This window comes from Thunnus maccoyii, chromosome 4 (genome assembly GCF_910596095.1).
Source record: "Thunnus maccoyii chromosome 4, fThuMac1.1, whole genome shotgun sequence".
Classification (NCBI taxonomy): domain Eukaryota; kingdom Metazoa; phylum Chordata; class Actinopteri; order Scombriformes; family Scombridae; genus Thunnus; species Thunnus maccoyii.
The window spans coordinates 17,266,601-17,294,112 of NC_056536.1; the positions used below are offsets into that span (position 1 = coordinate 17,266,601).

Genomic DNA, 27,512 nt, shown 5'->3' on the forward strand with positions numbered 1-27,512 from the left:
TCTAGTCAGCAAGCAGTAATCAGATGATAGTTTAGTTTTACTTTGGCGAGGTTAGAATAAATGTGCCAAATCACCCACTCACCTTTACATGCCTTTCCATCTGCGGCGACCTCATAGCCGTTGCTACAGTAGCACTTAGGCCCATCATGAGTCACAGCACAGTGAAAGTGGCACCCATGAGAGACACAGGCTGGTGCTTGCTCTGAAACAGAGAGAAAAATAGAGATACAGAGAACATTAAACATTGTGGAGGTTAACATGTACTTCAGAGGCCTCGATTTTGAGGGCTGACTATCCTGGATAACAATGGAGGCTAAATGAAGCCTGTTTAAAGGCCCCATGAAATGAAAAATACATGTTCCCTGTTTTAATCCCATGTCCCTGTGTTAATTGTTCATTTATATCTTGATATATGCTAAATATATGTCAAAAAATCTGTATCAGAGTATTTTTACATCAAAATCCCTGTCTTTTCTCTTCCTGTAAAACGTTTCAACGGTAAAAACGGTTTCAAATGTTAGATGACTCATCCTGCACTCAGGGGCATTTACAAAAGTTCATGCAATCAAATGTGACTTTGGGTGAGTAGCCAACCACACTGGTCATATAAAACCACACTTGTTTGACTGTTTGTGGGTTGTAGTAGCTAACAGAGCAATATGGAGAGAGATAGGAAGAGTGTGTGTTTGGATACCAGTGGGCAAAAACTTTGTTTTCATTTCCAAAATAATGTGGTTAAGGTCTTACTAATTCATCTCTCCCTTGTCCTCCTCCTGATCTAACAACAGATGAGGGAGGTGTGTGTGGAGTCAACAATCCTCTGTAGCTCCGTATCACGCTAAACTCTAAGCCACTTTTTAGTGGTCCAATCAAATGTGAATGATTTGATTTAAATCCCTTTTGTACCTGTACACCACTCAAATATTCCACTTCACAGGGAAATGCGTCCTAGTACAGAAGCTAAAGGCACTCTCACTTCTGTTTCATGGGGCCTTAAAGTAATTGTTTCTCTGATCAGGTTTGTGTGCAGATCAGCTTTCTAATCTTTATAATCACAATGCAATTTTAACAGAGCCTGTCTGTCATATCCTATCACATGTCCACTAGGAGATTAGGATTGTGGTTGTATGTGCATTAGGGTTAGGGTTAGGGGTAAATCTCCAGGAAATTAATCTAAGTCTATGTATTGTCCCCAAAAGTGACCTAGGACAACGTGTGTGTGTGTGTGTGTGTGTGTGTGTGTGTGTGTGTGTGTGTGTGTGTGTGTGTGTGTGTGTGTGTGTGTGTGTGTGTGAGTGAGAGAGTGGGGGGTGGCACACGTGCATGCATGTGTATTCATCTGAGCACGTGACAGACGAGGTGATTTGAATGCGCACACGTTAGAGGCCCCCCTTCTTTCCCGCCCCCAGAGGGAACTCAAGGACACATCCTTTTGGCAGGAAATGAAAGGGGCATCCACATATCCCCTCATCATGTTCTCTGTAGGATGTGCGTGTGCATGCAAATGTGTGTCCAGGTTAGGAGATGAATAGGATAGGATGTCTGTTGTGAATGGAAGTGATGATGTCCCCTCTGCTCTCAATATTAATGTCAGTAGTCAGTTTCTCACACCTGATTTTGCAACACAAACAATATTGCAGACAGCTCTAATGAGCTTTAAACCTCAAATATCAAGGCTTAAATATTTCCCTACTTAGGTCATGTGTGCATCCACTAAGAACAGGCCTGCGACCCACTCTGGGTGGGTCCTGCCCCAGAGTTCAATAAACCAGTGTATGAAACCACAAAGATCAACTTGTGGAGGAAATTGTTTGAGGGCAGTGGGACAGATATTATCTTGATCATGATGAGCACTCTTTTATTGAACAGCATTCTCTTTGTCTCTTAACATCTCTGTCACTATGGCACACACACAAGTGCAACTTCCTTTCTCCATTTCTGCACGTTTTTATCTCTGAATTAAGATTTGTGCTGACGTGAAATATAACACGTCTGTATTCTCATGCTTAAGTCCTCCAGTGCATTAACCCCTGGCTCCAGGACAGTGCCCATAGCCTTCCCATATAATCATTTACTAAGTGTAAACACCCACATGACAAAACTGTAAATAAGTAAACAGAAAAAAAGACGTTTCCACTAGCACAATGAAATTTACCTCAGCGTCCAACAAAAAGCAGTGAATGGCTATAGACAGAGAGCACATACAGTAGCTAGTGATCGTATGGCTATGAAGAGCAGAGATTGCACCAGTGAAGGGCCCTCGTTATACAAAGCCTGTGGCACTCTGGGTCACAATGGTCCTTTTGTTGTGGCCCCACTGAAAGGAAGAGTCCCCCAGCAAACACTGTGGCCCATATCGAATCCATTCACCGAGCCTCACACTGTGAGAGACCACAGGCAACTAGAGTGCTGAAATAACCTGAAACTGCACCTCCGTCCAGGGTCATTTTGTACCTGAGTGTGTAGCAATGGGTGGTGATGTGGAAAAAATGAATATTACCACAGCATTATCTCAATATCAACATGCGAGGTACATGCAAAGTATTTAAAATCACATAGTAAAAAAGTTGAACTCATGTTCATCCATTTTTAAATAAATTTTACAAGAAATACTTAAATTTTTACAAATAATCAATGCTGTCAAATTTAAGATTTTGTTTAAATGTATTATAATTTCTTTACACATTAAACTTTTGATAGAATTATTATTATTAATTATGATGTGAAAATAAATTATAATATTGATAATATTTATTGCCTTGCCCGACTTCTACTACAGGCTTAAATGCATTGCAAAGGTAAAAGAAGGAAAATATTGCTTAAGAGCTACTTGGAAGTATTTTTTATTTGAGTGTCAAAAGTTTGAGTCTTTTTGCTTGTTTTAGCCTCAGACAACATTTGTAGTTATACAATGGCAGAGAGAAGAGAGGAAGGGAGAGAAATGGAGACAGAGAATTCAAGAAGAAAAACAGAAAACAACTGGAGAACAGAGGAATGGAGAGGAAAAGAAAAGAGGATGAAGAGTCAGAAGAGGAAGGCAGTGCAAACAGGTGGAGACGGATGCATATATGGCTTCAGGATATGGAGCGGGTAAAAAAAGTTCCAGTTCCAAGCAAACAGCAACAGCAGCGTGTCAGACGTTTGACCAGGGGTTAATGAACGAAGCAAACAAATCACACAGAGACACAGTGGAGGCCTTCAGTCTTAAACAAGCATGCCAAAGCCACTGATCCTGTTACTGCATGGATGGCAACCCTCAATTTCACTAAGCTATAGCTCTGTAAGGGGAAGCATGAAGTGAGAGTATGAAGCAGTTTACTAAAAGGCCCACTAGACTGATTTTCATCAGAAGAAAACTTGCATTTCTAAATCATAAATACTGTTGTGATTAAACATATCAGACATGTACGATAACAACAGGATGAGTTCCAGATGCATCCCACTGAAGTTGCGACCTCCTCAGTGCAGGGTTGCAACAAGACTTTGCTGACGTGTGTATTCTGAACAATTGTTTGGAACTGGTCCTGTTCTTATGCGACGGGTTCTTCAGCTTAAAAGGCTCCTATTGGTGGAAACATTGTCACTAGAGAGGCAGCATTGCTAAGATACGCACAAAAAGAAATGGCAAAGGGATAATTAGTGTGAACAGGAGAAACAATGAGGTACAGTGAAAAAATGAACATAAAGAGAGGTGACAGGGACACAAAGAAAGAGGGACAAGAACTACTCTTGGACTCCGTCCACAGCCGGCCCATGAGGAAATGTATGAAAGTTGACATTTTCCTCTAAAATCCAATCCTCGGGTTGACAGCCCAGGTTCAACAGGGTGACACAGGTTGAGTGAGACAGACACCGGGTGGGTTGGTGTTGGGGTCACGACTGTAGTTACACAACAGAACTGTCACGACTGAATGGTTTCATAAATGTCACTCCTTAAAAAAATCAGCTCATCTATCCATCAAAAAATAATAATAATAAAGCCTCTCTCCATGTCGATATCCTGTGGGCTTGGCCTGTAATTGAAAGCCAAAATTCAACCAAACACTCACTGTATAAAACAGGCTATTCCAGTGTATGACATGTTAAAGACAGGTGAATCCCAGGACATTCCTACCTTTGTGTCTTCACTGTCTGGAAACAGGTCTATACATGCCCCTGTCCTTTACATACGGCTGACAGGAGCCTACTGTTTCACCGCTCCATCATTTTACATGATTTCTACTTCTTAGACTGAATTATTAGCAGTAGGGCTGCAACTGATGATTATTTTAATTATCAATTAATCTGCCAATTTTCAATCAATTGTTTAGTCTATAAAATGTTAGAAAATAGTGAAAAATCCAGAAAGCTCAAAACCCAAAGATATTCAATTTACAAGGATATAAAACAGAGAAAGACTTAGTGCAAATCTTCATACTGGATAAGCTGGAACCAGAAAATGTTTGATGTTTTTGTTTCAAAAAGGATTTAAATGATTGATGGTTATCAAAATAGTTGCAGATTAACTTTCTGTTGAGCGACTAATCATTAGAGTTCTAGTTAGTACTCTGCATACATTAAGTATATGTATTCCCAACATGCTCTAAGTATGTATTTGCATTTGCTGGTGTGAGCTGCTCATCCCACTTTTGGTTCCTCATTTTGTCCATAAAATGTCCCCATATCAGGTTGTCTCTATGACAACAACAAGTCTCGAAAACTTTTTATTGTGTAGGGTCCATCTGGGTCTACTGTACATAATGTGTATTGATACACATTATTAATTTGCATTCTAGCATTGTACATAATAAAGTATGTAAAATATGGACAAAGCTAGTCAACCAACACTTATGGAAGTATGGCATTTCATAGTCATCATTTTAACACAAATATTTAGCACTATTCAAGGCTATTCAGCTGCTCCATCCAGTTAACCGGACTTAAGGGAGATGACAATATGATATATCCAGGTATATGTGTGTGCATGGGAGAGGGGTAGGCATGAAGGCTCAGCAACTGAGAACATTAAAGTATATTTATCGCCAGTAGTTTGCAGCTGCATAGTCAAAGAGGGCAAAGTAACCATATGCAAACACTGGCAGGGCAGCAATTTGAGTAATGAGCAAACAGTAGCTATTGTGATCCCAAACAGTGGCAGCACGCTGCCCCAGACGTCTAAATCGAAACTTACACTTCAAACAGAAATGAACAAATACACACACGAAGAACATACACCGTGACACAAAACATTCCCAAACACACGCTGGAACTCCCCTAAGAAAGTAAACACTCAGATTTTCTCCAATCTCCAGCCCATTATGACTCAAGAAATACAGCACTGTATTGTCTCTACATATAGCGATGGCCAAAGACTGTCAAAAGACTGGCAGTAAAACAGGTCTTGTCATGCACGACAACCCTAACTGCAGCCAATAAACTCATTAAGGTCAAGACCCACTCATGAATAAAGATGAAAACGTGGCCTTTCCACAGGCAGCCTCAAGTAGCCTATGACCGATTCTCATTCCACAGTTAGTTGGACATGAAGGACAATGAATGCATAAACAATCGCATCAGGCCACTACAATAATCAGGGTTCCCTTTGAGACAGCGAGGAAAAGGCAAAAGCTCTCAAGAGTACTGCCATGACCCCATTTTCTCTTCCCTATCAATCAGTCACTTCTGAGGAAAGCAGGTTTAAGGCCTTGGCCCCCCCCTTGAGAGGCCCCATCACCCACAAAATGACAGACAAAGCACAAATGCAGGCCTGCAGATCAATGAATAGACTCAACTTTCACCCATATGACAGAAAAACAACATAACTGCCAATTGTCTATAAGGGCTTCATTTAGTTAAAAAGGCCTTTTAACTACAGGCCTGGAACTAAATTTCACGTTTTGACCAAAGATATGAAGTTAGACAAACAAGCTTGAGACTAGTACATCACTGGTTTGGGTCACTAAACCACATTTGAAAACATTCTAAATATATGCCTTTGATGTGCTCTTGAGCAGGGCACCAAGGTCCAGTTCCTCCGATACATACGAGACAGTGAATGTTCTTTTGAAATGGCGTTCTTAAGCAACTGAAATATGTAACAATTATGACTAAATAATATTTAGTTATATAATAATATTCTGATTTTTGCACAGAAATGGCAAACATCACATTTTCCAACACTTCAATCACCCACTTTCACTCCACCGAGGAGAGCACACACGAAACACAAATCTCTCATGTGAAATACTTGAAATAGTTTTAATCTTGGGCAAAAACAGTGTAAAGATGTAGGACCCCATCCATGACAGGGAGATTTTTCAGGGCCTTTTGCCACAACATTTTCATTCCCATTGGCAGCGTAACAATTTCTACATGTTCTGATGCGGTTTGGCTTTTGCAAAGTGTAAAACCACAAATCATGAGTCAGATTAAATGTTCTATCTGACTCTTCCAGTATCAACCTCACCACCCATCTCTGCAGCGCTGAGTCCACCTGGTTACTCCCTGCTTTCATTCCTACACACAAACCACGCCAAAACTAATCTCAAACCTTGTTGCCACACACTATGAAAATGTGGACAAAATTTATTTTAGTGAGATAAAATTCCTGCCTGACCTACCTTGCTACACTCCCCTTTCTAACAACTCTTGTCAACAACTTTGGCTACAACTTGGACACGCTGACTGACAAAGTGTGCTTTCAGACATCAGTGCTCAGCCTTGCACAACCCGGCAGTTTGTACAAGCAAACACTAGGATGGTTGTGAAAGGCCAGGCGTTTCCCTGAAAAGAAGGGGGTGGGGGGGGCTCACAAACAGCATTGCCAGGTTCTGGAGACACTGCTGGGGTGTGTGTGTGTGTGTGGGGGGGGGGGGGAGGTTAATGGTTGTGTTTGGGTGTGTATTTACAGGAATGTGACTGTGTGACTGTATGTTTGGGTTCACATGTGAGTGCATACATGCATTACAAGAACATGAACATATACAGTAGGTGTGTGTTGACCACTGCCTTACTGAGGACAGCTGAACTTGTGTGCTCAACAGACAGTGCATGTTGTGACTAGATGACATCATCGCTGCGTTGTGTAAAGGCTTTTCTGGCAGTGATGACTAGTGTGTGGGATACTATCACTCACACCCACTTGCACACTGACTCTGTACAACTGTCCTCTCTGTGCCGCACAACAGAGCTCCTGCCCTTCTGGACAAACCTGATTATTTTTTAAATGCTCTGACTAATTCATCAAGCTTTTTTGCAATGATTAGTAAGTGACAACAAATTAAATAAATTAAGAGACCAATTAACCTGCAATTACTCAGTTTTACCATTGCAGGTGCTAGCAGAGACAACAGAAGCTTTGATTAATACTTGAAAATGAACAGAAGAGATCAGGTGATCCAAGATTACAGACATTGTTTGAGAACTTGGCAGACCAACTGTTGTACCAGGACTTTCGTCCACTGAGAATTTGGTGTTGATTGTAAATGTTTGATCAAGTGATATCACTTTCCAGGAAAGGGATATTGACGTTGAATAACAGTGCATGACGAGTACAGCACAGCAGAAATTAAAACCACACATGTAACAAAACGTGAGTTATTGCAGCTACAAACAGGCAGAGCTTCAGACAGCTATATCTGAGGACTGCCTCGCTGAATAAAGAGGCAATCCTCTGTAGGCAGCCACTGTGTTTGCTCCTTTGTCTGCTGCAACAAAGACAGACACTATGGACCCAATATGTTCCATCTCTCATTCTTCTATCGTCTCTAATTAATAGTAGAGGATTTGATGGGATTCTTCTTCAGCTGCATACATGCTGAATGCTCATCTTTCCCGCAGGGATTGAGGAAACAGCCTCATAGTTGAGCTGATTGATAAATTAATGACTTTTTTCCCCAGAAAGAGGAATTCCATTGTAATCGCACAAGCCAAAGCAGGCCAGCTCATTAAAGGGCTTAATAGAGGAGATTACTGGATAGAGATTATAGTTTTGGATAGGAAGACAAGGAGATGGCAGTTTTCTGTAGAACAGAATCTGGCTGGTCATTTATGACCCACAAGAAAGGGCAACACTCTTGTCTCTGTGCGACAGAGGAGATAGAGAAAATGATGATGTTATCTGTTCCGGGTGTGTTTTGCAGAAAATGGAAGTGCAAAGTGCATGCTTATGTGTGTTTCTTACCTCTGCAGTGAGGCCCCTCATCCCAGCCATCAGAGCAGTCAGGGACTCCGTCACACAGTTTGCTCATATGGATACACATGTCCAGGTCCAGGCACCCATGTTCATTGACAGGACACTGGTTCACCCTGTTGTGTGAACCTGGAAAACAAGCAAAACACATCTAAGGAAACAGCAGGACAAAGCAACATATTTATGGAGTCAACCTCCAACAAATAACTTTTATACAGTGCTAAAATGAACCAATTTAAATGCAACATTAGCTTGATGCTTGTTAAAATTGTTTCAAATTTGGTGCATCTCATTTAATGAGGCTTGATAAAACTATTCAATATATTATATTATATTATATTATATTATATCAATATATTATACATAAGTGTTGTCATTCTTATCTTCTCGCTTTTCATTTGTCTTACACAGCTGTGGGCAGTTGCAGTCTTGGTGTTTTCTAGCCTTCTTTTGACTCCACATTCTTAGTTCATTGTATTACCTGAATGATAATAGGTGAAACCTTGTAATTCTCAAATGGTCCTCGATGTAAGTTCTATCATTAGTATACAGTGGGTGGACAGATAATATAGGGATTAGTTCCAAACATGTCTTAAACTTGCTTCCTTTCTTTATTTGTACTCTTCTCCTCCATCACTTGAACCAGTTGTTAGTTTATGATGTGACCCTTACGTTTAGTCAAGCTAAGTGAATAAACAACTGGATCATAATGTGCATAATTAAAGCATATAGTGATGGGAGCTCTGTATTGGGTGTGGCGGCCCTCACACCAAGCAAAGCTTTGACCAAGTTGAGCATACATACTCAATAGACGGACAAAAAAACAGTGCATTCAAGGATGAATGGACTGTGAAATATGTGTTGCTTGATTTGCAATGACAGTGGCCATAATGAAGAGTGGTAAGGTAAAACACCCCTGCAGGTAATAGCAACAACCAGGGAGTGAAGGTGGAAATGAGCTAGTAGCTAAATCTGGTACAATATGTCTCTTCTCCTAGTATGAGATGAATGTTTTTTTGGTCCCTGACAAATAAATGAAGGTTTCACTTGTCCCATTAATACAGAAATGCTGATCATGGCCATAGTTCTGGAGCTTTATACTGAAATATCATCATAAGGCACCCTTACTAGACCTTTGATGTGGTGGAAATTTAGTAAGTGGACCTCCAAGACTTGTATTTGAGTAACTGAGCAAAGGCTCAACTCTATACAAACAAGAGGGCAGCTTCAAAAACTTAATTTCTCTCCCTGAATGAGGTCGCAAATGGTTAGTCTATTTGAGTGTTTCACTTCCCAGGAAACAGATAACATCAAATGAGTTTACCTATTACAGTGCCTATCTACCAGGGACCCAAAGTCAATTTACTGCTGATCTTCATCAGAGCCCATATTTACTGTAAACTTTCTCTGCGGTAGGTTTCAGGTTTTTCAATTAATTTCTCTCTTGTTGTGGGGATGGTAGTATCATCAGTCAGCATTAAAACGCAAAGCCATTTTAGATAACAATCTTCACTACATCCTTGTGTAATCATCATCATCATCATTCTCAGCACATGAGAAAGTAAATCCTGTTCCAGACAGAGAGTCAAATATTATGCACATGCTGCATATGTGCACACACAGAGTTTCTGTGTATGCCTTCAATATGAACAGTATGGCAAAGTAACATTATGAAATGTGGTATGCAAATCATTTACTGAAGGGAAAACATGAGAAAATTACAAAAGTAAAAAGTGATGAAGATATATTAAATCTGAGGGGGTGTGGAGGGCAGAACGTGATCTTCTCGGGTACATAAAAAGCAGAGTTGTTTTTTTTTTTAACCAGCGTTAGACCAGAACATACAGTAGATGCAGTCTGTTGGCTTCACTGTCTCCCACTCTTCTCTCTATCTCTCCTCCCAGCCCACACTGCAGAGCAAACAGTTTGCTTTGGCTGTTTTTCTTCTTCTTCTCCTTCGTCTTCTTCCTCCTCCTCCTCCACCTCTCCCTCTCTCTTTCTGTCTCTCTAACATCTGCTGACCCATTTTAGAAAAACACTAGAGCAGAGAAAATAAAGTTCACCTCCTTCACAGGAAACGATCTGTGGTGTTCTGCGGGTTATGTATGCTGCTGGGAGAGGCTTTGAGAGGATTGTATCTGAATATGTGTAGCCTTAGCAGCGAACCTGCTTCAAATGCCATCTTCAGAATCTCACATACACAAAGTTTTTGGTGTATGAATATTAAGCAGCTTCTGCAGCCAAAATGCAGTTTATTTGACCCGTTTTTCCGATTTTATCCATATGGAGCTTTAACTGAACTGAGAGTCTGAGGATGGAAGATGTTGTACTTTACAGATGTACAGATGTAAAACCCTTTGAGACGAATGTGTTATACAAATATAATTGACTTGATTTGACTTGACATACAATATGTTATGTCTTTGTGTCATGTGCATCCAGTTAAAATGTGGGAACTTGTCAGGTCTTAGAGGATAGTAAAAAGACATCTCTCTTAATAGCTTGGATAAAATATGTATTCTTACAAGACACACGATTGAATGAATCAAAGTGTGGATATGCATAAAGAATTATATGAGATTACATTTGCCAGCATGTCGGCATTCCCTGAAGAAAACCAGCATTCCCTCTGAGTCTCTTCTAACCATCCAAGAGATTACTAACCACACATACAACAAAAAAAAATGTAACACAGTTAGAACAAGTGCCTTAAAGTGCACAGAGCTTCCATAATGATCCCACCACAGCAGCCTGTGTGGAAAATGTGCCACATTCGAACAGAGAATTAGCTTCTAATACATCTGGATTAGAGAGAGTGAGAGCAGTTCTCCCATCTGGGAGATGCTAGCATATTAGCAGCCCTCCTACGGCCTCGGCCTCTAAGCTAGCCTGATTTACATTCAATAAACTGCCAACCTGGGGATTTCTACATAAACTGCAGTAGCAGGAATAAACTGCCATGCAGACTGGAAATGAACCCCCCGCCAAGGAGATGTCATCAGTTTTCACTGAGTCATAGAGAAAGTCAACTCACTGATACGGACTGCAGAAATCTATGTGACTATGCATGCCTGAGTGATATTTAACAAAGACTGATGTGTTATGGATTGATTGGAAACAAGTACCAGTGCATTGCAGCCACCAAGAGACTGAAGACACAACTACCTCAAATCTACTTTTCATCACACACACACACAAACACACATAAACCCGTACTGTACCTTTCCACTGACCACAGCAAGAGAATACGTTTCTGGAGACACACACGAACATCTGCCAGCAATATACAACAACCGGAAAGGACTGTTTGAGTTCCACAACACAGTAATACCTTGGCAGGAGCTGAATAGGGAACAGCAGAAGAAAACTAAATAAAAAAAGGACAATATGGAGGATTAAATAACTTTGCAGGAGGGACAATGGAGATGAACCCTGTACTCCCTGTTCCACTTTGGGAAGTTGTTGGCAGTGTATTACAATAAGCTCCCCTCACACTGGCAGTAGCCATTTCCTGCATCATCTGTCAGTGGAACCACTGACAAAACTGTGCACTGCTGGGGGGAAAGAATACAGCAGGACATCCTCCATGTTTTCACATGTACATATACACAGACTGCACACGTTCAATTCTACATAATATTCTTTTTTTTTTTGTTTTTTTGGCGATTTTGCTCCAAAGTGATTCCAGGATTCTGTTCAGTAGATGTTGTAGTTTAAACATGGCTCTTGCTTGGATTTGTTTTAACATATTCTGTAGACAATTCTGCTGTACTTGCAATATTTTGGAATAAATAAGGTGGTGTCTTGGACCAAATCTGTAGTCTGTCCCTTGTTACTAGATTGCAGTGGTTCAACCTTTGCTTAAGAAACCTAGCCTTGATCAATTCCACCATATAAAAACCACAATACAAATAATTGATTTTGAGCCAAAAAAAAAATCCATTGTGCTTTAGAGTACTTCATAGTATCAACTGCTCCGATGACAGTGACGACCTCCTTTTAATTACCAATTCCATGTGCTGTTCCTTTTGAAATGTTCACACATGCTCAGTTTGAACTATCTCAGAATTAGCATAGTCTTCAATGAATTGAAACAATTTCTTCAAGATTATAGCTACCCATTACGACTAAATGAAGTTTTTAAATGTACCTCCAAGGAGGGAGGTTTAATTAATAATTTCACTGCTGGAACTGCATTGTTGACACAGACAGGACGACCTACACCCCTTCTTTCCATGTGTTGATCTATTTAAGGTTTTTGGCATTTAGCATTTGGCACCTTTCAGTGAAACTGGAGATTTATGTGAAGCAACAGAATGTAAATTAGTTCATCAAGTCTGCAGTGCCTTTTGTGAACTGAAAGACTGCATCAAGATCCCTGATACTGCAGTCAACATGTTACAGTTCCATGAATATGGAAACTCCCAAATAGCTGAATAGATTTTTATAGTTTCTATTAATGTTTAGGGAATATGAAGTTGAAATTTACTGGCCTCAAAGGTAAATATAACACTTAAATAGAAGCCACTCAAAATTTGAAAGAATTAAAGCTTCATGTTGCAAATCTAACCATGAAAACTTCTGCCCTCATTCAGGTCATTCTGTCATTGCACAGCTTTTTTTAATGCCCTTTTTAATGTTTAAGCTTTAAGAATTCTTCTATCTTTCTTTAAAAAGAAGAACATTTCCTAAATTAAATATATCTTATAATTTAGTAGTGTGGATTAAGTCACCCAAGCTTTTGTTGTCACACTTTAAACAGCAAATTTCAACGCTCTTGCCTTGCTTTGAATCAAAAGTGCCTCTTTGCTCTCAGCTTCCAAAAAAATACAACTCCTAGAATGTGTCTGAGAGCAAAAGATAAGATCTACCACCCTGTGGCTTCCAACCCTGTGTTACTCTTGCTGTTATTTTCATTCATTGTAAAATGTTTTGTAACTCTGTTTAAGAGTTCTATAAAACATAGATAAGATTATAAAATGTTAATAATTTCCATCTGTAAGGGGCCACAACAAAGAAATGCAACACCACTTCTGTTACTTTTTATTTTTTTGCAGTTACCTTTTTAAAATCATTTCCTCTTCTTCACTGCAGGAAAATTCATAAGAACCAGAGAGAGAACTGAGTACATGTGACGCAAATCCGTTTCTAAACTGGATATTTTACATGTCAGGATGGTACAACCTGACATGTTCTGTCATTGAAAATAGGTATCATTTGCCCAACATTATCATTAGCAGGTGCTATGGAATTTGCTATACGACTGAAGGGACAGAATTACCAAAGCATTATTTTAGAATAATTTAACATGTCGTTTCACTCGGGGTTTGCGCAGATTCTTAAGTAAGTTCAGCAGCCCTGGAGACATAACACTGCAGGTGAGAACAATGTAAGATGCTTGGTAGCGTGGTGGATGACAGACAAAAAGAAAGAGGGAAAATTACAACCCTTGCACCTATTAGAGGGCAGAGTGAGGATAATTACATTATTGCACTAAACTGTGTGATCAGCTAACAGTGATATTAGCATATCCTAGCTGCATCCTAAGGGATCCAAATTGTTAAAACCTTTCTCCAATCAGCTGTGTGTTCTCTCTCTTAGTCTCTTATATAAATCACATATTAAATAAATGAGTTCTGGGATTCATCATGATTAAAACTATGAGTCATAATCCAGAACTTATGATCTGCTTTATTGAAACTCTTATTGCAGCATGCAGTCTTTCAAGTTAAATATGACTTTGTGCCCAGGGGAAGTGCGTAATATTGTCTTTGCACAGTGTAGATTTAGCTAACGCATCACTACTTGTGTCATCTTCAAATAATTACCTAAACATGGAGTCCCTTGCATGCGGCTATGGGTTCCACTTAGCTTGTCTGACCGGCAGTGGGCATGAGAGTTATGACGTGGAAGATGGATACTGTTTCCCTCCAACACCTCAACCTTTGGACCGCACCATCCCCCACCCCTCAGTTGCCGTAGTTATGCAATGACCTTAAATTTGGATCCCCTGTCAATCTTTTGTTCTTAGCATAAAAGCCTGCTTTTCAGGTTCCATGGCAGCCTCTGACTGACTCCCATAAAGTCTGCTGTCAGCTCAAGTGAATATGTTGTGCAGGGTGACAGGCAGGCCTGCCCACCGACTGAATCTCCCCACGTTGGAATCACACTTTACAGCAGTATGCACAACAAGCATATGGTTTTGTAAACCCTACTGAGGAATCACAGCACACAGGACTTACAGTAAAGCACATAGTACACTGGAAATGCCTGTTGTGCTAGTTTTTCTCCAGCACCCTTACTATAGTATGAATAAGAATGACAATAACCTTAACAGTACTGAGACAACCTAATATATAACTGCATTTTACCGTGAATTATGTAGTATCAAATCTGATAAGTCTACTGACTGCAGAAAGAAGCCTACTATACAGATCGTGACAAGGATAATGTCAAAGTGATACTCCGCCCAAAATCCATCTTTCACACCCCTGCAGGTCTGAAAGGTGGCTGTAAAGAGTTTACGAGCTTTCACAGTGGATCAAAACATCCATAAAATCTTATCATATAACACCTGTAGCATAATCCACCTCTCTGCTGCCAGTGTATTCCGTAGAGTCATCGTTCAGCCAAAATAGGAATAAATACCTTGCCTTCGTGTCCCAATATCACCATTCTTGAAGCTCTGCCAGAAGTTGTGTACTTGACATTTTAAGATGAAAGTTTGAGTGGTTGCAACATATGGAAGACAGCACAGTGTTACAGGAGTAGTTTGGGAAGTTTCTATCTTAAAAGGTAGAGCTTGAGAGGAGTATCGCTAGTCAACAGCGCAACAAATCTATTAAATCTGCGTACCTGCTTGTTCAAACATTTCAGCCAGTTAATTTTGCTGCCACAGAGTAATACAGTATGTTTTCTTACTTCAAATACCACTGAATTTTCACGTTATAAAATGCACCGCAGAACATTTCCCCCAAAGTAAAATGCAAAGAAACAGCTAGCAGAGACAAACCAAGCCCCCCTCCCCCTGATCTGCAACCATGAGGGGGGAAAAAAACTGAGGTAATTGCAGAAGAGGAAAGACTGGAGATGAGATATGAGGAACAAGGAACAGAGATGACAAGAGTCTAGCTTCTCTGCCTGTTTTGACAGACAGAAAGGAAGACAGTTGGACATAAGAAAAAGAAAGACGGAGAGAGGGAGACAGGGCGTGGAGGAGACAGCAGAGAAAGGGAAGTGGTGCCTGTGTGGCGTGAGAAAGTCCTGTGTTCCCTGTCTGTTGATAGGCCGGTGAAGCTGAGGAGGGCTCAGGGCCACAGACCAGAGGGATTTGCAGGGCTTTGCTCCTTCCTCTGTGGAAGCAGTGTGTCAACCATTGCTACTACAGACCCTCCTACCCCTGCCTGGTGCCCCCTGCAAGTACAGCGTCAGCGACATGATTCTGATTATAGGCTATGAAAGGATCCCCCCCTCCCAACTTTACTGTAAGAGGCTGTTTGTATAGAAAGAGGATCAAAACCTTACAAAACCATTTCCATTTTCCTTCTCAGCCTAAATGCTAATCTGCTCATTTTCTCCTATACAAAGCCTTTTTCTGTAGGATCATCCCTTCTCCCCATAGCTGTATGCCTCCACCCCATCCCACCAACTCTGCGGCCGGCTCTTCCTGGTCGTCTTGGAGAGGCTGCTGAGGCATGACAGTCTGATGGGCCGGACAAAGGACCAGGCTGGCAAGCGTCCAGAGGGGGCTCAAGGGCAAGAGATGGACAGATAACCTTGTTGTGTGGCCCACGGCCGCCTGAGGCAGCTGCACGGAGATGATAACTCAATCTTCCCATCAAACCTCTCTACCAGCTCGGCCCCAGGCCACGGCACCCACCGACATGGGTCAGAGTGTGTGTGGGCCAAGGGACATGGTATGTGTTGTTGTGTGTTGGGAAGTGCTTTCACCACTTTCTCATGCTAATATTGTCACATCAGGCTAACTCTTTGAAGCAGTTTCCAGTGTGTCAGCGAAAACGGTTCTGTTCAAAGCATATTACATGAAATCATATGTTTACTAGAAGCTATACATGCAAGTTTAATGAAAAAGAGGGTGTGTTTGGATTTGAGGGTCCAGGTTTGGCCATTGTTACATTAAATATCTTTAGTCTCTTCAGCCAAGGGTCCCTCAGTTTCATTATGAAACAGCATTCCAACATATATCCCCTCAAAATTACTTTCTAGCATCAACAAATGAATATGTGTGTGTATGTGTGTACCACTACTACCAGCCAATGGACTTTAATGACAACCTGACAGTGCGAGTGGAGGGAGTGGCTTGTCATTTGCAAGTGTTAACTTCTTTGAATTATCAACTCATTTTCTCTCCCTGAATGAAAGTGGATAGCAGAGTACGGGAAGAGAAAGGCAGTGTATTTGCATGATTGAGATGCATTTCACCCCCTGCTTAGAAGTCCTCTTGAGGACATTTTCATGCTAAATCGGGGGCTAAAAAGTCTAACAGTGAATTAGGGGGCAGACAATTGTTGCATGAGGTTTTTTGATGTTGAAAGGGATTCCTTCATGGCAAACGCTTCTCATGATGGAGAAAGTGCTTACATGCTAGGGCTTATTCAAACATCTGTTCCCATTCGCTGGCTCAACCACAATGAATGTGGTTCACGCAAGAATCATAATTGCATACAGACTTGGGATACAGACAGGGAGTCAGTGTTTTTTACCACAACTGTTCCAACAGAGCTGTGAAAAGGAATGAAAGTTGTGATACAGCACTTTTCATTTTAACAACAGAAATGAAAAAATAGTCACTAGAATGGTTTGATGAGTAAAGCCATGGCTGTTCAACTATTATATGCTTAAAAGCCCTAATCTCATGTCTAGTGAGATGGAAGACATTACAACACTCTCAATCTCTCCATAGATAAGCAGAACAATAAGGAGCCGAAAAGAAGAAAATAAAAAAACTGCTTTTTGCTGAGGTGACATTGGTGCAAAACAGCAGAAATAGTGCTGAGTGACAGAGAACCTTATGGTGCATTATGTCTCAATGGATTTTCTTTTCTTGTTGGTACTGACCTGTTATGGATAAACCTTTTTATTCTAAGAAAAAATACCTTCCATGTGGAGCTTTGCACACAAACACAACTGGATGGTTAATAAACACAGCACATAATCCACTTCTCTTTGGCCCACACCTCATCAGTCTGACTTCTGTGAACTGTTGGTCTCTTTTGAAAAGCCTGCTCGATAGCAAGGAAAGCCATGCATGGACATCATGTGCCACCTCAACCACAGCACACCAACGCTTTGACAACATACCACAACTTGCTATAAGAGCACTAAAAAGGTAGCAGCCCTGTGTGGAGCACTGTCGTTGAGGAAAACTGAACATAAACTCCTGTCCTGGGGGCACTTGTCAACCACTTCCTGAGCCCTAAGCCTGTATGTAATTGAGGTGAAATGGCTTGTCTGAAACCAACTGAAGACATGCAGTGAAGGGGAGCCAGTGCAGTCCCTGGGAGAGGATGACAGGGTCACACCTGCAGACAGGGGCCTGTACAGGCAGCCTGCTGATGGCTATCTCAATGTGCACTAGGGGCTATGAGAGGGAGGTGCACACGGGGGGGGCTGAGGGCTATGACGGCCCAACAACTGGCAACCTGCCCAGACCCCCACCAATCCATTCATGATGACAACTCATGCAAATCCATGTGCACACACACATACACACATCCATACATGCATCTGCACATCACTCAGCTTCAGTGCACATCTAATGAACATCAACAACACAGGCTAAGGATGCTAACATGCAGCACTGACCCCTGGAATCAAGTGCTACCTCAACCACAGCATGTCAACGCCTCATGTGATGTCATGTTACAACCCCACTACTGTGGCAGAAGTCTGTCTTTAGCTGCTCAACATAATTACACCCCTGATGAATGGTTTGGAAATGACAGGCAATTAGGCCTCCAGACAGTATGATACTGAGGAGCACACTTTCTTCCAGCATGGGTAGCAGAGGTGTAGATCAAAGATCCTCACCAGACAACAGCACATGTTTACAGCATCCAACCCTCTGACAGCGAGCGGATTCATGATCATCATAAAGAAAACAGGTGGCATTTACCAGAAGCAAAACTGGTTCTTCAGCCAAATTTGCTTTAGTCGTGTGGATTTCATTTGAACACTTGAGCTTGAAGATGACATTTTCACTTTTCATGAGTGCCATTTTCAAATGATATACTAATCTATTTAAGAAATAACAAGGCTCTTTGTTGGCTGCACGCACTGTCAGCACTGTCACAGTCACTGATTTACAGGATGGCAAGACTGTGGGGTGATCCCAATACAAGAGCCACCAGCAGCCGCAGTAGAGAGAGAGAGAGAGAAAAATCGTCTTTGCCTGGTAAAGTCTCTGCGAGTACTCTTCGTAAACTAAGCCTGTAGTTAGTAATTAACTTGAACTGGAGATAATGTCATAATTATAGTAGCACGCCCCTCTCTAATTCCCATCAACATTAACACACATAACTAGACTGTGGTCTGGGGGCATGTTGGAACAAAAGCAAGGCATTTTCTTTGAATTCTCAGACTTTCAAAAACTAAGTTTGAAATAGAAAGTAAGTTTGATTTTGTCAACTTTGCGGCTGATAAAAGAAAGAAGTGATACCTTGAACTTTCAACATAAAAAACTATTGCATCAACACAAAACTTCCCCAGTTGATCAAGATTTCAGCCCCCCTCCAGGAAGGATCAATGTTTGGCCTGCCTTTATATCTACCATTTCCATGACAGGTCAGTTGAGAGCAGTGTTGTTTACAGAATGCCGGTCAGATTGCCTTTCATGATGAGTTCCAGTAGGGGAGAAACCAGGCTGATGACCTGCAAACTATTTCACCCCTTGAACGGAAAAGCTGGGATAAAAAGGAAAAGACTTTTCCATTCCTCTGCGTCATAGCAGGATTTTAAATAACCTTCAGAGTCATACTCCTCCAAACTCTCCTGTCTCCATCTCTACTGGCTCAGGCCCATTTACTCTGTAGCTTTATCTGCAGCCCTCTATTCCAAACACCACTCACATTTAATGGACAGATCAACTAAACGACTGTGGATAAAATCACAGTCTGGCTGCCTTTCATTGTGAAACCAAAAAATGTGCCTTTGACTGAGCTTGTTAGACTGCAAACACATAGCACTGCAAAGGACAAAAAGTGCATTAATTGCAGTAACAGATATTTATTATGACTGCCTCAGAAACTCACATGAATGGAGAAGCGCCTTAACTAAACGTAAAGCGACAGGCAGAGGAGAACCCATGCGAAGTGGGTAATTGAGCAGAACATATCTTGATGTTCTGGTGAAACACCGCTCTCCATCTCTCCATGCAGAAGATGAATCACACCATTGTCTGTGTCACCAAATTATATAAGTGCTATGGAAAATTCACTCAGTTCAATTGCTTAGTAGAAAAAGGGAAGAAATTGAACGGCTGCAGCTTGTTTGAGTGAAACTACGTGAGTCACACTTATATAAAATTGCTCATGTTTTGTGATTGCTGTTATCTGCAGAGCTACAATTGATCATTTGCTTCCTTTCTTAAAAAAATCCTTAAGCATCAGCTAAGTGTGTACAATTCATAAATAAAGAGTTAAACTGTTAGCAGTCAACTCTCACCATAAAATCTGTGTGAATCCATAAATAAAAGGGGAGTGACAGAGGAAGTAGATGAGAGAGCTTTTTTTCTGTTGGGCTGAACCTTTGGGTTTATCTTCAAATGACACATGTTAGCTCAAAAACATTTGACAGTTCACCCTCAAACCAAATCTTTTCAAAGATTGGATATTTAATACAGTAAAAAAACTGTGAGCATGGAGGAGGTTACTTAACCTGTCTGTGGGAGGGGAATATATCTAATTTTAACTTTCTCCATTTCAACACCCACAGTTCATTTTTTATGTGCCTATGACAACAGCATCATAATTCAACATATTACCCACAGCTATCTCACATAATTCAATCCCTAATTCAGTCCCTGTGTGTTGATACTTAATAGTGTTTTCACCGACAATAACAAGACCCCTTAAAGCTGGGTGTCAGCTGCTTGTCTCTGCATGCCAGACTATTGTGAGAATGTTTGTGGCATGACAGATGTAAGGTGTGGCACATGCAGACAATAAAATCACCATTAACGCCTGCATATAATGGCAGGATGGAGAGGCTGACAGATGTGAGTGGCTGGGACAAGACTCTCAGGGACCGCGCAGATCCCGCAAGAGTTCAGACAAGAGCAGACACATCCCTGAACATTCAGACTAAACAAGGCTGCATAATTAGAGCTATAATTCAGCAGAGCAGCCAGAGTACACACTGTGAGCCTGTGTCCTTCGTAGAAAGGGCATAACCTACCCTCTTATTCAGGCCCAAATTAAACTGTCTGAACATTGTGCTGCCGTCTCTTCAAAGCCACTTAGAGGCAGCGACTGTTACGACATGGGGTATAAAAAATTTTTTAAAAATGACTCAATGTTTAGGAAAAGATTGACTTGCAACATAGGATCCTCAAGAAAACAAAGTTGCGTAAGACCAGCGTTAATCCTCGTCGCCCTCAAGCACAACAGATTGGATGAGAACATGAGAACTGAGGACACATGCCTGCTGAGAGGCAGTTTTAGTAGCTACTTTCATGTAGGCATACTTACAGATATCTGCTGATTCGTCTGAGCCATCTGGACAGTCCTTCTCCCCATCGCAGCGCCAGCCTTTGGAGATACAGGTCACCTGATCCTTACATACAAACTGCTTAGAGCTGCAGGTCTTGGGCTGGTCGTCAGCTTTGGGAGCTGAAAAAAAAAAAAAGCAGGGGAAATTTGATGTGTCATCACGAAAACAACTGAATGCTGGAAATGTTTCTGAATCACAATCATGTAGAAAGAAATGCAATTCTCCAGCAACCTTCTCCAAGAATGCCAGCATGAAAGAGAATGGTTTTTTTAATGTATCCTACAGTACTTGTATGATGTAATTGTGTAAAGTAGTTACTTTTTTTAACATTTCAACATCCGTTCGCTCCTGTCCAGAATCTAACTAGGAAATTTCCACCTTAAAGCAGCATAGATCTTAACTCAGCAGGGCAAAGCAACATGCAAGGGTCAACCCAAGTTTACAATGATGTTTTTGTATCAAAAGACCCACAGGCACACTCTATTCAGAAAAAAAACCCCTCCTCTACAAGTTTATAACCAACACTGGTGCCTTTTAGTTTTAGGTTTGTTTGTTGTTTCCTCTCTTCTTACGGACATCTTATTTCTTTCTGCTTTTTTTTTTTTTTTTTTTTTATTGCTCTGAAGGTGTTTTTTAACTTTTACCACAGAGGCTCTTTCATGTGTCAAGGCACAGACATAACTGGGCATTCAATCACCGTCTGACCCATGGGAAACTGCAGAGCACGGTAGTTCTGGGCAGTAAGTCAGCACAGATTGTTGAGGTATACCACAGGCTAGCGGCACCACAGCAACGCTCATGACCCATCAGCAGTCTGACACTGCTGACATGCTTTAACTCAGCCTCACTAAGAAAAACTCTGGTGAAATGGAGCTCTGCCTACTAGGTGTTGCATCAGTCTGTCAACACTGAATTTGTCACTTATTTCAAAATCAATCATACAGGGTTGGTTCACTCAAATGATAAAAAACCAAACAAACAAAACCTATTTTATCACTTATCTTGCCATGCAGACTGTTTTGGTATTCGCCCATGTTTTGAGATTGGATTTCTGGCTCCACCCAAACACAATTGAGGTGAATGGAATTTTGATTGTGCGCTCACGGCATTGAAAAAAGTTCCTCAGAATCCTTGTACATGTTACTGTTAATAACCTACAGAGCAGCCTGTCAGTTTTCATGGGGAGTATTTTTCAGATAGAAAGAAGTTTCAATGAGTGGTCACAGTGAGGTTGGTGAGTAACAGGGACATTGTTTCTTCCTGTTGAAATATTTAGACAGATGGTTTAAATGCTTTGAGCACCATCAGTGAAATTCTACTCACCAATTTACATGTAGCAGAAATCTCAGACGGATATCTCAAAAACTGTCTGGATGAATAGACATCACAAAGGGTTATAGGGAAAATCTGTTTTTTTTTTCCTAATTTAGTTAAACCGACCCTTTTAAAATATTGACTGTATCCAGTAACAAAGGGAGGAAAAGTACATTTTCATCATTAATGACATAACCTTATTATAAAAAATAGCCAAATTGAAATGTAACCCGAGTACAAATGAAGATAAAGAAAACTGAAATCCTAGGGTAACATTTGCTCTCATTCTAAAAGGAAGAACTAAAATAGGCTACTAAATATACACAAGGGTAGTGCCTCCTTTTAAGCAAGTGGTCAAAAATGTTACACACAAAGAAAGCAAGACCACAATAGCCATTTCAGTCAGGAGGTTGTTGTTACTGTACTGCAGCAATGCTCTAGGAAGGACAGCGCTGAAGGTCTCATTGTGATTCTCTGCAGGGACTGAGCCCTCTCTCGCCCTGGATGACTTGCCGCCCTACGTACTTGGCAGGCAGAGAGGTGTTGGGGAGGGGGGTGTGCACCACAAGGGGGCTGGGATGTGACTGAAATCACAAGAGAGCATGAGGCTAGTGTATCATTGCAATCACGTTCCTTTTTGACTGTCAGACTAAGGCCGCATTCACACCAAATCCGGCAATGCGGGGAAAACGGCAGTCCTCCCGTTCATTTGAATGGGGGCAGTGCGTTTAGGCTGCGGGAGTGGGGACCGCATGGGGTTCAGCAAAAAAAAACGCAGCGACCGTCCGGCAAGAAGTTGGACCAGAATCAACTTTTGCTGAAACGCAATCTGACGTCATGTTGCGGTGGCCAATCATGTAAGCCAACGATCAGACTGAAGACACCCACGGAAAGAAGAATCTTGTTTACTTGTTGACTTTGTTGTCGGCTTCCCGACTCATTTTAAAAAAAGACCAGAGAAAAAGAGAGAGAGAGAGAGAGAGAGAAAGAGCAAGCTGAGAGCTCGAGCAACAGAGAGAGAGAGTCAGCAGTGGTCAAGGGAGCTAGAGAGTGAATGAAGAGAGGGAGCAGCAGTAATGAGAACAAAGCAGTGAATCAGAGAAATAAAACATTAGTTTCTGATTGTTTCATAGCGGTTATGTTCTAAAGCACAAATAAACACACCCACACGTCCGGCCAACCCTGCAGGAAGGTGCTGCATTGCCAGATTTGGTGTGAATGCAGCCTGAGGGGTTTAGACCCTGGTCTTTTTTTCATGTGACAGTGAAGTTTATGTATATGTCAAACACTAAGACTTCTGAGTGTCATGTTTTAGTAAATATAATTAGCAGCTAAAGGATTGCAGGGATCAGATAACATCATTCCCATTACATATACTAACCTAACACCTTGATATTTAAGGAGAAAGAGTGAGCTGGGATTTAAAATGCAGAGCTTTCACCCTGCTCTCTGCATCACACAATGGCAAAGGCAAGCCTTACAAAACTAAATTCAAGGGATGCAAGAGAATAAGATTTAAACACAGCGAGGAAATGCCAAAATACAGACTTCCATATTAAACATCAAGGCCCTGACAGGATGTAAAATTTGAGATGAGAGTGAGAAAGAGAGCCATAAAAGATTGGATAGAGACCAGTGAATGAATCAGTTTGGACGACATGCACACACCCAACCCCTCGGTGAAGGAATGAGAGGGAGGCTAGCCATGGCCTGGGGCCAACTTGTTAGTTTTGCTTCCTTTCAGCTCACCAATGTCCTGGTACATTGGGTATGGTGGTAAATACACTGGATTTGCCTGTGCTTATATATTGCCATTTAATCTGCCTAAACAACCAACAACCAAACAAACAGCCGCACTGACTGGGCCCTGAGCTGAAATGAGTAACGGCATTGAAACCTCTTGACAGGCTGCTATGTGAAGGCATTCCCTCGGTCTCTCTGGTCCCTGTGTGAAGCATCTGGGTTGAGGCAGTTGTTCCCTATGAGTGGGCATAAAACTGGAAATAAAACATTGTGGGTTCTAATTTTACCATCGCTTTACACACCAGCATGAAATGACCGCAGAGGGGAGAACCTCTGAGCCTAATTGGAGGTTGTGGCTGAGGAGGGGTTAGAGACTGGGGGGAAAGGACTGGCAGCCTTCCCCCCTCAGCAGTCTTCTTTCAAAGCCCACTGAAATATCTCAAACAGAGATGTGAATTGTTAATTCACCCTGCAAAGTCCCTTTTTTCCAAAGTAACTGCCAAAGTACTGACAATTTTTAGAGGGTCCAAATCAGGCTGAGACGTTAAACCATTTGAGTCCACTTTACTTACAAAAGGGAATGAAGACGGCCTTTATTTGGTCTCCTGGGATTGGCCCAACAGCAAACACCAATCCCATTGAATCAAGGTACATACTCCACTTACAGGAACTCCAATAAGCCCAGTGTCTCTGCCAACAGAGTTCCCTCTTGATAATGCAATTCCAACTAAAGCATTTCCTGCCACAGCTGAGTGGCAACTTGATCACACTGCTGTGACTAAATGGTAGGAAATCCCACAGCATTCAAATCTTCTACCCGCAAAGCAGCAGGATTATCACATTTTTTAAAAATAATGACCTCATTTTCTGTTGCTTATGATCAACTTTTAAAAGTAATATCAGTATGGTATACACTTGAACATCAAAAAACTGCTCCTTCCCCATTATGATAACCTGAGAAAAATCCTATTGGTATCTACTAGAGCAAAAATACATCTAATTAGAGAGAAAACAGTCTTAGATGAAGCCCTCAAGAGTTTTGAATTTCACACCATTACTCAGTAAGAGCAACTTTAGAAGTTCCACAGGAAACAGGGTTTCTATTTCTGAAGAGAAATTACACCATGAACGAATATCTTTATTTGGCTGATTTAAAAAAAACTGGGCATGTTTTTAAAACAGCTGTCCTCCACAAACACCAAAATGCCTGTCTCTGCACTCTGATGTAGTTACAATGTGTTCCACTGACATTGCCTTTCATTTAAAATATCTGTATAGGAGAGTGATACAGTAAAGGCATTAAATATGAAGGCTGAGAAAGTCCTTGAGGCAACTACAAGCCCAAGAATGCCTGAAGGTCAGTACATTGTGAAAATGTCTTGAGAATTTGTCATGGGATTAGTGTTTCAATCTAAATATCTAATTCTCTACACTCAACTAAACATCAAATTTAATGTCTTTTTAATGGGTTGCAAGCTCTTATTTAAATAAATTCACAAAATTGGGATGTGTGTGGTCAAAATTAGAAATCACAGACTGTAATTCTATTTTCTTTCCTCTTGATCTTGTTAAAGCAAGGCATCATGGTGAAGTCGTTGCTGTTTTACTGACCAAAAAACATCCATCAATGGTTTTCCTCTGGTTATTAAGTGCTGAAACCAAATTCTACGTGGAGCCAGTTGCTGAAAGCTGAGACATAAGCTATATTTTATTGATATATTTCAACAAGTGCACTTGCTCTCTAGGATGAGGCCAAGTATGGTTGTGTAAGAGAGAATAAATGGACTTACAAACCCCTGCTTTTTACACAAGGCGTTGCGTTGTCACTGAAAGATTCACAGAACAAATGTTTGAATCTGATATGTCCTACACACTCTGCTATAAATTATTGGGTTACTTCCTGGTATGTGGATGTTCTGGCTCCAGTTGGCTGACTTGGCCCGACTTTGAGCATACTGCCAGCTGTATGGAGCACACACTGTATTTCCTTATGCAGGGCCACTGGAGCTTTGTGCTGTCTAAACAGTGCACACTGAATTGCCCTCGAGCACTGTGCATGGCAAAAAGCATTAAACACGAGCGAATGAGCAAATGTATAAACGTACACAGAGCCCTGCTCTTATAGAAATGTCCGTCCTGAGTGCCTGATAAAAAAGAGGTATTTTCAAGGCTATGTCATCATTTGCAAGAGGGAATTGAAGGTGTTGCTTTATTTTTTTGTAATCCAAAAATTTGACAAAAATAAATCTCAAAGGCTGAAAGGAAGTCTGTGGGATGGAACAGGAAGACATGGTGAGTAAATGGTGTTGTGGCACCAATTCAGCAGCCAAATGATGGAGGCCTCCAGACACCATCACCAGCTGGGACACAACACTGACCCACTTTCCCCCCCGATCTGTCTCCCTCAATATGGCCATCCCTGCTCGACAAATCAACTCCAGATCCATGCAGCACATTCCAGCACCTTCTAATTGATTTCATGTGTATAGCTTTGCCTCAAAAAGACAATCTTTTACAGACAAGAAGCTAGATTGTAAAGAAACCAAAGAACTTTAGTTTTAAATTCAAGAGAAAAGTACTTGTTGCAAGAATGGAATTGAGTGCATGTACAAAAAGTAAAGAATTGTCTGCACAGGAGGTGTTTCAGCCATGTTCTTCAGTTGTCTGCTGGAGGAGATACGCTTCTATCTTAATCAGTACAGCTGTCTACACAGGCTGTGTAAGGGTTCGTGTTTCACTCATGCTATGCACAACCTGACAGACTCGCAAGTCAGTCTCTAAACACTTTGCTCAACTGGAGACTGCGGACAATCTCCTAGCTTTCTTTGTTAAAATTTGGTGGAAACAATTAGAGAGTTTAAAAAAAATTGCAGAACCAAACCAAATTCTTTAGGGTGGCCCTTCATACTGGGGCAGTGACATGCAGTCTACTACAGAGGAGAATGGCGGGAGAGCATCATTTCCAGTAGGGCGTGTCTTTGACAAAATTTAAGGGGTGTAGGTTTGTTAGCGTCTGTATTCTACACCATTCGAGCAGCTACCTTGCATTTAGAAATCCCCAGACAATCGGTAGGCAGGGAGATCTCCAATTGTCTAGTATCACGAGACAACAACCTGTAGTCATTTTCCTCCACTTTACATGCTTTACTACAGTGATTGTTTGTTGTGCTCTGAGCACTGCCAAAACACAGTTGACCTATACACAATACTGTACCTGAACGCATCCTGTGTAGACACTGACAGATGACTGTGGCTGCTGTCGTTGCTTTGCTAATGTAGCTGTGTAGTGGACTACCTTCATGCTGCACATGATTTAAAAAGTTTTACCTATATAAAGAGCAACACTATTTGGCTGCAATGTATTGCAAGCTTACTTTAGTTAAAACACCACACACCAGGATGACAATGACCGTTATCCAAATGCACACGGAATACAGACTCAGCTGAAAAAGATTAACCAAACAAACTGATAAAAAAAAAATACTTTTGTTTCACAAGTACACCTCTAACACTGAGCAGATCCTACTATTCAACCAACCCAATCCCCCTGTGGATA

The 27,512-nt window shown here is 41.2% G+C and overlaps 1 protein-coding gene across 1 annotated transcript in view; it reads right to left on the reverse strand.

Annotated features, from left to right (window-relative positions):
* lrp1ab (low density lipoprotein receptor-related protein 1Ab) overlaps window positions 1–27,512 on the reverse strand; it is an 89,201-nt gene that overhangs the window by 53,004 nt on the left and 8,685 nt on the right. Inside the window, exons 2-4 of the mRNA XM_042409705.1 lie at window positions 20,878–21,018; window positions 8,162–8,299; window positions 83–202 (exon numbers count right to left, since the gene is read on the reverse strand). Of these exons, the coding sequence (XP_042265639.1) occupies window positions 83–202; window positions 8,162–8,299; window positions 20,878–21,018 (399 nt within the window). The remainder of the gene's footprint in view (window positions 1–82; window positions 203–8,161; window positions 8,300–20,877; window positions 21,019–27,512) is intronic.